The sequence below is a fragment of the Nesoenas mayeri genome (genome assembly GCF_963082525.1).
Source record: "Nesoenas mayeri genome assembly, chromosome: 3".
NCBI lineage: Eukaryota > Metazoa > Chordata > Aves > Columbiformes > Columbidae > Nesoenas > Nesoenas mayeri.
The window spans coordinates 71,338,670-71,350,705 of NC_137544.1; the positions used below are offsets into that span (position 1 = coordinate 71,338,670).

At 35.9% G+C, this 12,036-nt stretch overlaps 1 protein-coding gene across 1 annotated transcript in view; it reads right to left on the bottom strand.

Moving 5' to 3' along the window:
- PRKN (parkin RBR E3 ubiquitin protein ligase) overlaps positions 1-12,036 on the bottom strand; it is a gene marked incomplete at both ends in the record, with an annotated part of 576,161 nt that overhangs the window by 352,754 nt on the left and 211,371 nt on the right. Inside the window, 1 exon segment of the mRNA XM_080341443.1 lies at positions 6,394-6,509. Within this exon segment, the coding sequence (XP_080197569.1) occupies positions 6,394-6,509 (116 nt within the window).

Here is a 12,036-nt window from a genome sequence, read left to right on the forward strand (position 1 = left end):
TTTCACTTTGAAAATGCTTACAGTTTGGATATGGATCTTTAGCAGAAGCTGAATTTTGTAAATTGTTGCTTCAGCTGTAACATTTGATTCAAACAATGAAACTAAAGATTCTGGAATTATTTGTATTTTTCAGGTTTTGAACACCATGGTAGACTGGCTGCCTCATACACTTTGTGTAAAATTCACTGCTATATTCCTCCTCTGATATTTTTTTCCCATTTTTTAAAAATCCAGACTGCATTAAGACCATCTATTTACAGAAAGAAATAAAGATAAGGCAAATTATTTCAGACTTTTCTAAACAATCTTTTAGACTGTAATAAAAGAAATATTTTACTTCAAAGCAATAGACAACGTTATTGTGCAATATGGGACGGCAAGCAGTGGTTAATAAGGAACTTGGAACGCTTTCTATAACAACAATAATGCAATCGAAATCAAAATCGAAAATATTACATTACAAAAATCCTAATCCCCATAAAAACATGGGAGTGTCAGTCTTCCCTTGGCAGGGAAAATCCACAGGGAAATCCACAACTGAAAATGATTCACATATATATTTACTGAGAAGCAAATGATTCAACCCCGTACCAATTTGAAAATACTACACCATAAAAATGAAGCTCATGAGTCTCAGTCCTGTCTCTACAGTAATGGAAATGAGTGAGTAAGAGTGATAGAGGGATGGCACAAAGAGCTGCTAGGGGCAAAATTCTATAAATTTTACTTCTTTTTTGTTTTCTTCAGGAAAAAAAGATTAAAACAAAACAAAACAAAAACAAAAACAAAGGCTGATTAAGAGCGAGTGAGAAGCTTAAGAGGCTCAAAGTAATCCCACCAGAACCAGATTAACACACAGCGATTCCTAACAACACACAGTCATTCATTCTTTATTGACTGAAGGAGAAATGAATTTCTAACAGAACTTCCTATAGTACATTCCCTTGGAGTGTTCCCTCCAAGTACTGACCTTCTCCAATATTCTCCTGCACCTGGAGTCTAATGTGATCACAGTTTGAATTGATTTGGCTGAAAAGCGTCATGATGAAGACCTTATATTGTGGTTACCCTTGGAGAACAGTCAGTGTATGCACTTCTAACTCTCACCACTAGCAAAACGACGCTCTCGCTTCAACCCCAGTATTAGGAAGTCTGAAGAGCAGAAAAACATATTACAAGATTCCATTGTCTAAAGAAAACAATACATTTTTTGTCCAAGATTATGGAGTGGGGGTTTATTTGATAAAAAATTCTGATGATATAACATTAAATACTTCTCCTTCTGGAGAAGTATTTCTACCTATTTAGTGAAAGCAAGCCCTATATATCATTTACACTTATGTGTATCTGTTGGAAGCTAAAAATAACGGTGCCTTTAGGAATTGTACCCTACCTAGTTTGTGAAAGATGATGTGAGACACTTCTATTCTGCAGATTTTATTTTCACACTGTTTAACACTGCTGCTATTCCTGAGCCTGGTTTATGGGTACCCTGGGGTACTCCTAACCTCCTTTGATGTTATTTCTACTCGAAACAGTTGACAAAAGCAGATCTCCCCTTGAGGATTGCAGAGTTTTAGTATTTGTTTCAACTTCCAGCCATTTGCTCAACCTATTAAGAACTTCCTCAAAGACATAAAACAGCGACCCATCTCCTTGAATGCTACCAAAAAAAAAAAAAAAGAAGCATAAAGGCTGCAAATTCACACTAACTCTGCTGTAGATAAGCAGAATATATTGGACGGTGTTACACTACATGGAATACTGCCTATGGATTTAGCATAACCCTGCAAGGGTATTTGGCTCTGAAGTATTTCTCTCTGTCGGTCAGAGCTGCATGAAAATATTCATATCAAATAGAAACCCAAGGCAAACAGAAAGTGTGCCTAATGTAAACTTGAGAATAAAAACTGGCAATAGGCTTAAACATTACTTCAGTTTTGTAATTTTTCTATATACATTGGAGTATACTACTGCTTGAAATATGATTTTTATGAGCTCTGCACACGAAACCCGTGTCGTGCCTAGAATCTTGGAGCTTAACTGCTCTGTCTGTGGGGGACTAACTGTCCATGATAAATGCATGGAAACAGCTGGAGAAATGGTATATCTTGCTGCAAACAATATTTTTAAAGAAACGCATAAATAGTAGCTGGTTGTCATCTTTTCCTGGTTAAGTTTTTTCAGCAAAAAGGAAGAAAAATGTATTTTGAAGAATAGATTCTTTTTAACTGTACTGAAGCTAATACAAAGTAATAGTTAATGTATCAAATATAGTTTTTCCTCTTTTCCACCTGAATGCTACAGAATGACGAAAGCAGGTTTCACAAAATACTAAAAAATGCAGAGTACCGTGGATGCTACTTTTCAGCTGCACAGGAATATTAGAAAGTAATCGCTAGCACAAATATGCAGTCACCTAAATCTTTAACTAAAGTAAAACGGTTATAAGTATTTGTGTAATTTCTTCGAGTTATATGCAAATATTCCAAGAACACTAAGCTGGAGAACAGAAATAGAAACTCCAAAAACTTAGCAGAGATTCCATAAGCAGCTTAAGAATTTGCAAAGACCTTTGTGCAACTCATAATTGATTTCAATGTCCAATCTCTTGATGTTTGCAAAATGAGCTTACCTTTGACAATATTTGCAACTGGAAAAAAAAAAAAGTAAATCAGAAACAGAAACTAAAATAATTTCTTTCACAGCTTTAACTGGAGAATTATTTCATTCACTCAAAGATACACATGAAATTATATTTTAACAACTCACAAGATTTGCCATACAAAAAAATGAAATACAGCAAGGTCTTCCTGGTACCTCAGTCCATGGTGTCACCTACACAAGTTTAATATTACAAAAATTGAATAATATACTTTTATGACTTTAAAAATTAAACTTCTTAAAGATAATCAGCATTTAATGTATGGAAACATTCTCAAACTTTAGAGTTATCACAGAAATGTGTATCAATATTTTGACATAATGAGACAGAACAATTTCTTTTCTTCCATTTTATTTCTGCTAGCATTGCCTAGAGAAGGGGTTTTTAGACTTTTTTTCTACATAGGTAAACTTAACAAACACACAGTAAGTTGCCAGGAACAGACAACTTTTCCTGCAGTCTAGAAATAGCTACTGTTTATCCCATGAAGCTCACTTGTTCAGCAATTTTACCCCTTCATTGTACTTGATGGTGTTCAGTGACCTCTCTTCATGCTTCCCAAGCTCTACATAGGGAATACTAGGACACCAATAACCCTTTTCCATGCCATCTTACTGCTCCGGTAAAAAGTACACTTTCACTGCAGATCTAGTTTCACCAACGAGCCTTGCTACCTACGACAGTACTGTGTAGGATACCTGTCAGTCATTGCCAGTTGGCTTGGGATCAGGGATCAGCCACTGGCCCTCTTTCATTCAGCAGTGCAGACACATACCAGGGCTCTACACTGCAGGAGGCCAAATAGCTCCTCTCACCCAGTTAATTGTTAGAAGGGACAAGAGAACTACTCTTAAGTAGTTTGCCTGCAGCCTTGCTGCTAAATGCTGAGGTATTAATTTGACAGAAGCTGGTATTTGGCCTTTAACCTGTACCTAGGAGCCAGTTCTGTAAATACACCACAGAAGATGCTGTCAAAATCAGCTCTTCCCAGAAGATACACCATATGAATCCAGTATAGATTTGAAGCATCCCTTACAACTTTTCTCTTTTGACCGACAACTATAATTTCACAACTCAACTTGGTATATATGTTTTCATCTAAGCAACCATGCTGCCTGCAGGCAGAGCCAAGGTACAATACAGTGTGTTTCAAGAATATGAACCAAATTTGCACTGCGCAACAATTATGGATTGGGTCCATATTTTTGAAACACCCTGTAGTTTCATGTTAGCTAACCATTAGAGACGAGAAAGTGAAATAATATTGCCCACTTCCCACCCATTTAATCTTGTGCAGTTCCTACAGCCGGTACAAAAGCCCTGCTCATGAGTGGGAGCTGATTAGGAGGTGTGCAGGAGAACAGAGGTCACACACAAAAATCTTATGAAGTATAAAAAAGGCAAAAGACAGAATATACTCTTAATCATTTCACTGCATCCCTTGAGGTACAAGAGATGAAACCCATATCTACAGCTCCAGGACATATGAGAAGTCAGATTCTGGCTACATAAATGTATTCACGCATTTACAATCTTTAAAACTGCAAGAAGGCTGCTGGAGTACTCTCCTGCTCACTTTTGGGATAACTGATTTCACTGCCTTCTGACAAACACTTAATTCCACGGCCTACAAGACATACTGGGTCCCAAGAGTATTCCCCTGACTTTTTAGAGGGGGAAGAAGGGGATAGAACTGCTCTGCAGACTGTTTTTATAATGTCTGCAATCTAATCCTCTTCCCATGCCACAGGCTTCGGAGATCTTGCCATGATCAAATAAAATCTGTCAGCTGCTCAGGAAACAAAACTGAACTTCCATTATCTAAAAAGTATCTCTGTGCTTCATAAGGGAAGACAAACCTATTTATGAACAACCAAATCTGCTACACAAAATAAAGACTGAAAGACTTATGTGTATGAGTAACTTCAAAGAGCCTGTTGTTCCCATCATAGATGGTATAACTAGGAATTCTTAGTGCTTTGTCAGATGCTCAGGCACACAAATCCTACCCTGTTTCTTAGAGTACTCAGTAAGAACTCCTACAAACTTTCAGAAATAAAATACTTAAAGATCACCTAACAGTATCTCAGAAGGTCCTGTAAGCCATAAAAATTCTGAACAGCATGAGACCAACAGGAAGACACATCTTCTCTCCCTATTTAGTGTATAAATTCAATAAGCTTATTCATAAATAACTTTGCCAGCTTGTGTGCTGAGCCAAAGGACTACTGAAACTTAGGTCTCCCACAGTTATTTGATGATTTAATTTAAATTAACAAGAATTCATATGCTTTTCTGATGTGTCAATAAACAGTCTCACTAAATTTACTAGTAAAGTTCTGGAAGACAACAGTTAGCCCTGGAAACAGTTTAGCTAAGCAAATCCAGAAAACTAAATCTCTCTTTCCTTCACAATTTTGCCAAAAAACAGATGAAAAAATTACAGCTTCATGAATATGGGTAAATAGGTCTGTTCTGAACATACCAGATTCAGGAAAATGTCAACATATTTATTTAAAACTTGATTTAAATAATTATAACTAGTTGCCAAGCCTAAGTATGGCTGATATTCTTCCCTCTTGTTCTTTGGAAAAGGAAAAAGCTGGGCTCAGAATGGAAAATTCGTAGTGTCCTTAATTGCAGAGAAGTTAATACTGCTGCATACCTCACTAGGGACAGTCTAAGTAATTCAGCAGTTACTGCCTGCAGGGTAGTCTCTGAAAGAGACACATGGCAACACTGTAGTGGTTTGTATATGGGAAATGATGGACACCATACTCTTCTTCAATGTACAATTATCTTTTAATCTCTAAGACTCCTTTTCTTGAGCCAAATAGTGTCAGCAGCCAATCAGCTACAATCAATGCAGCAGCACGGAAGCACAACACAATATAATTGCACTGGTTTTGGGATAGAATCAGAACAAGCATCTATTATTTCCAATAGGAAGTTCACTTCTAGGAATCCAGCTTTTCTTCCCCTAAAAGATATCTCCTAACAGTTTCAGTCAAGCTTACTGCTAACCTGTAAGATTTTTCTAAATTCTTTCTTCTGTTGCAAAATGCAGACCAATCAATAGCAATGCTTACACTGTATAACATGGTGTTATTAGTTCTGAGGTTCCCCCTCAAAACATCTCCTAAGCAGTAGATAAATGTTTCAGGTAATTCTTCACAACACTGGTAACTGTCTTTCTTAGGCAATTGGTTTTTAACTCATGCATTTGTGAGTAATTGTATTCTTGAATGTATGTGCCCTAATACCATACAGTAAAAAGGATTACAGTATTTAAAACTGCAATAAACAAGAACAAAAGATCAGACGCATAATAATTTTGGTTTGATTTATAAAACAAACACCAAAAAGTTCCTTTCTGCAGAAACAATCTGTCCCCCTCAAAGCTGCGCTTTCATTCAGTGGCTCTTAAATACGGATTAGCATATGTACACACTCCTGCCACTATCTTGAGCACTTAATGTTATAGTTAGAACTTATGCAGTCAGTTTTCCACCTGCAGCTCAAAGGCAGAAGAATATTATTTGCACCAGAAGAATTTTATTTGTAACAGCAAAACAAAGAACACACCTGAAAATGTGTCCCATTTTCCACCATGATACCAGGGAAAAAAATGCTTAAAAGGAAAACCAGAAGGAAAAAAGCTCTTTGAAAGTGATAAGTACTCTGCAGCACTGAGACTGTCCATCTCTGACACTTTTCATTGTACTTACCTAATATCTGTGCATGTTATACATGTGATACAGCGAGTGTTTGTTGTAACGAGGTTCAAAGCTACAGATGTTTCACTGTCAGTGGTTGGGTGTGCTCCACATTTAAAGTAAAACTCCTGAAATATTGAAGGAGAGATAAAAAGAAGATTACATAGCTGCCGCTCACTTCCTCTCTTTATCTTACGCTAACTGACACTTGAGACAACAGACAAATCACCACTGCCAACAGAAAAAGAGAATCATTAGGAAAGGTTTACAAGGAATTCCTTGCAAAAATACCAGTCCAGGTGTGTATTTTGTTCAGTGATTTCACTAGCAAAGAAGATACTTACTTGCGTAATAATGTGCTACCAGTATATGACACATTCTGTAATTTTCTGGATTTATAGAAAACAAATTACTTCACCTTGAGTTGATCTAAGTATAGTTATCAAAGACAGAATACTAAGCATTGTCACTAAGCTTTAATATTTCCAGGTTTTTTGTTGTTTCTGTTACAGATGTTACTATTTTCTTGACTCTAGGATACAGAATTTTAGCTCTAAATTATTAAATGTGGCCTTACTTTTGCTGGAAATCTATGATACAATTCTGCCATCATATTAAAAGGAAGCTTTAGCTCTCTTGGGACAAATTACATTTTCAACTTTATATTATATTGTGTTTCAATTAAGTTGCTTTAGTCCATACTGCTCTATATAGCCTATTAGACTGCTTTCATTAGCTTAATATTTTTTACAAAATTGTGTGGTTTGTTCTCTTTTCCACTGCACCCCGGGGAAAGCCAGAGCCGTCATGTTGTGCTTTGATAAGGTTTTGTTCTAAGAGATTGTTCTAAATGTCCAAATCGCTCTATGCTTGTGTAAACAAAAGCAGTCTGAAGACATGTACTTTGCAATAGAAGCCACAGATGACAGTTTGCCATTTCTTTGTTCCTCTGAGACATTTTTGCCCATATCAAATTGTGGAAGCTTGTAATGAAAACATTGAAAGTGGCATAAACGAATTCTGAATTGGAATGGCATAAAAGTATCAGAAGTTATGAGAAGAAAGCATAAAAGAATGACAGGAGTTCATGGCACCAAGATATTAAGATCACAGATGATTCTCAAGACACCTAGAATGAGGAAAAAAATCCTAAAAAAATATATATAAAGGAAGAGATGGGAAGAACGAACTGCAGCAAGAGAAAAAGACACAGTGAATAATCAGCAGCATTTCCAAATGACTCACAGTGGTGGGACAGAAGGAAAGAAAAAAAAAGTTACAGTCACTGTGAACTTATTTAGGGCGCAAAAGTCACATCCAAACCCAACATTAATAATCCAAAAGCCATGAAAAATTTTGCTGAGTGGTGTTTCCTAGTGTCACTGCAAGTTCCCAGCTAGACTACCTGGACACATGCTTTAGTGCTTGCTAATATATAAATACAAGAGAACAAGCATGGTTGACTGATTATCAGTTTTGCTTAATACAAACTCACCTTTCCCTCTACACAGCCTTGATCTGAGATTTGCTACAACAGTGCACTAAAATCAATTCAGAAAAAGCTCTTACTTTCTCACTGCCTTGAGCTTTGCAGTAGGGAGTTCTTCGTCTGAGAAAGAGCTGTCAATTACTTTTTTTTCTCAGAGGTGATAATTTAGATACATTGTGTATTTCTACATGAGATAAATACAGCACTATGTAGCAATACGTCTCAGGTGTAATCTGGTAACTGGGATACAAGAAGTACTAACACAATCTTCCTCCTAGTTTAGTCAATCCTGCTTCTCAGAGAATCGCTGGTATATGCAACAGATTCACCACAAATAAAATACTCAAACAGCACTATAAGTTAAGGACTCATTGTCTGAAGCATGTGTTAGTAGTAGTTTAAGGGAACTAAGGGGTAAGAGGATAGCTTGAAGCAAGCCTATTTTCAAAACCAAATAATTGTTTGCGGAACTTCTGAAGTACTCACCTACATATATTTACACAGAGTTAACTTTTTTAATAACAAAATCATCTGTCTGTTCTGTTTCATAACATCAGGAAGTCATCCCAAGTAAAAAAATATGCTTCAAGTCAGCCTTAGATAAGACCTTAGACTTCCCATGTTTCTCTTGTTCAAGACCCAGTTACACACAGAGCTTTTAAATATCAGCTCAACTTGGAGCACCTCAGCAGTTGAGAACGAGACAAGGGAACTACACATTCATCTGGGGATCTGGGGTACATGAAAACCTTACACAATCTGTAACTTTAATTTATTTTCAACCTTTAAAAATGTATCCATTAATCGTTGTATTATTTGCTAAAGGGTTTTGGAAGTTGGGTTTTCTTTGTCCTTTAATTTTACTTTTGTTTGAATTAAATGGTAAGAAGTATTTATTTCAATTCAGGAGAAGTCTTGCAAATCTCTTTGCTTCTGTACACCTTCTGCATACAACTAAGAGAATATTGAACGCAAACTATTGGCAAGGAAACATATAAAAGGAAAATAATTTTTGGTAAAACTACTTACCCACTATAATAAAACTTGAACTGGGTCACAAAAAAAATAAAAAGAGTAATAAAGTAAGCTCTAAAACACTTGAAAAAGTTTTACACTTTTTTATTTTTTTTTGAAAGAGTGTGTGTTTGATAATTTTAATTGCTTTTCTTAATACCCCACAATGACAAATTTTCCTCTCATGAAATTTTTTAAATGAAGATGGAAGGGAAATAAAGCAATACATTTCTTATTCTATTTTCTAAGATATATGGAACAAGAAACAAAAGAAACAAACAAAATCAAACTAACAAAGAAAACAACAACAACAAACAAACCACACAACACCACCACAAGCCCCCAAACAAAAACCAAAACCACAAAACCCACAACCTACACATCACCACACCACCACAATCAAGATTCTTGGGCTACATTCCCAATACTTTCTCTGTAGCTTTAGGAAAACTATCAGCCCCAAACCTGCTTTAAGAAAATTCCTCTACTAATTATATTTATGATGTGCTTTGATGTTGCTGAATGAAGAACATTATGGAATCTGAGAATACTATTTGAAATAACAAAAGAAAATATTGCCACTCTCCAAAACTATTCATTGAAACACTTCCTACTTCAGTAAACTGCAATTAAAGAAACCGCAAATCTTAGTATTAAATGCAAACAGAACAGAGAGTTTGTTAAAATTACAGGGAAAAAAAAATCCCTCAAGATTATGTGTCAGGTATTTGTTCAGAAGAAACATTTAGAGTGTTGAGATGAGCAGTACAGTAAAACTAAAGTAACACTAACTCATTTATAAAATGTTCACACTTGCCAAAACAAAAGGTATCAACCTATAAAACACACAGTTCTATAAAATGAACATAAATCTGTAGGCCTGATGCTGTAATGGGACTTCAGAAAGACAGACTGAAATCTGAAAAATTTGTATGCTGAGTACCCGTCAGTTCTGGCACAGTCTGGATTGCACTTCCACCTTTTCTTTTTTTTTTTTTTTTTTAAATCATAGTAATACACATTTTAATTGCTTGAAGGCTTTTAAAAGTCATAACATCAATTAGGTTTCTTGTTGCAAATAAAAACATATATGGCCTCATTTTACACACTGCATGAATAAACAACACACAAGTATTTGTTACATCTACCAGATTTCCCAGAGACTTAACATACTTCTTGTGATACAAGTATAATAATTTTTTGCCAGGGCACATGTGTATAAAGTTACGAAAAAAGATAACCCATCAGCACAAGTTGCTTCTCAACTGACTCCAGCAATGAAATTTCTGACAGAGAAATATAAGAGTGAAGAATTTAGCCACTTCTCACTCTCCAGTTTGCATGTCAGCAGGCATGTAAATGTAGCTATTATTTTATTTACTCTCTCATTCAGTGTATGATTGCCCAAGGAGGAAAATTTCCTGGATTGTTTCATCTAAATAATTTATGTTCCAGTGTTAATCTCCAAACAGGTGTAGAGACCTTAGAACCACCTGGTTTAGGACTATCTCTCTAATTTGGCCACAGACTGTCACACTCAACATGTTGCTCCAGACTTAAGTTATGTTATACTATAAGAGACAATGCTTTCAAAATTTTAACGTTATAATAAAAAACCCCTTACATAATAACATAAATGGGACGGGCAAATTCACATGAAGTCTTCATCACTAATTGACCATTTCTATAATATTTTAAAATAGAAGAAATCACAGTATTTCCACTTTCTGCACTTTTGGTCTCATTTGGTACAAAAATTCCTGATGAATGCTGCTTTTTTGCTTTAAGTATTTCTGTCCAACAATGAGTAATGATGTAAAGAAATTACTGTGAAAACAGAGATAAAAATCTAGTGCTTTTTTTAGTTCTGAAAGTGTGTAGTTTTATGCTCACCTTTTACTGCAGTGAATACCTGTAGATCATTTTATTGCCTTAAGGCATAGGTCCCATGAAATTGTGAACATTCAATTTAACGCTACAAATGTCTTTCTTTTAACAGTGTATCTGATAGATTGTTATTCAGAAAAGGGAGAAGGCATTGCTCTTACATACTTTGACATATTCTTCACTCATGTTATCGCTTGTGTGCCATACAACATCATAAAAAGTACAAGAGGGAAGAAAAGGTTCAAAGACTCATGGTCAGCATTAGCCACTTCTAATGAAACTCAAGAAAATGCTCAAATTTATAAAAACAATAAATTCCTTTGATATTTTACCAGAAATCTCTCTCCCTAAATTCTGTCTTTTCAAGCAAAGCAGGGGTTTGCATACCCCTAACTGCTGATGATAAGCAAACTCTCTTCTCTGGGGTCAAGTATGGCAAGTATGATGAGGAGCAGCTGAGGGAACTGGGGCTGTTTAGCCTGGAGAAAAGGAGGCTGAGGGGAGACCTGATCACTGTCAACAACTACCTGAAAGGAGGTTGTAACATGGAGGGTGTTGGTCTCTTCTCTCACATAACAAGTGACAAGACAAGAGGAAATGGCCTCAAGTTGTGCCAGGGGAGGTTTAGATTGGATATGAGGAAAAAATTCTTCATGGAAAGGGTTGTCAGGCATTGGAACAGGCTGCCCAGGGAAGTGGTGGAGTCACCATCCCTGGAAGGGTTTAAAAGATGCATAGATGAGGTTCTTTGGGCTTGTTTTGGTGCCAGTGTCAGCTTAATGGTTGCTCTCAAGGACCTTGAGGGTCTCTTCCAACCAAAATGATTGGATATATAAATCAACCACTGAACACTAAAACAAAATACAAATAAACAAACAAAAAACCCCACAAAACAAAATCCCTCACAAACACAACAGGATGATGCATGTGATTCATTGCTCAGTCTTCATTAAGACTAAGCAGGGCAACAATTAAGGTTATTAAATAACAGTGGATTTGAAGGCATACATTTTAGAATAGATTTTAGGAATCCTGCAATGCAAAAATTAAAGATGTCGGTCACTTTAACCATTCACATACCAATACTCAATACAACATTTCTTTGCCATTAAAAAAAAATAAAAATCTCAAAGTATTTTTTTTATTTGAAAGAAAAGATGCTGTGAAAAACTCAGCAATTGATCTCAGACCTACATATTCAGAATGGAATCAGAATAATCAGCAAAAATGAAAATGAAAGGATGCCACCAAAACCAGCACATTCG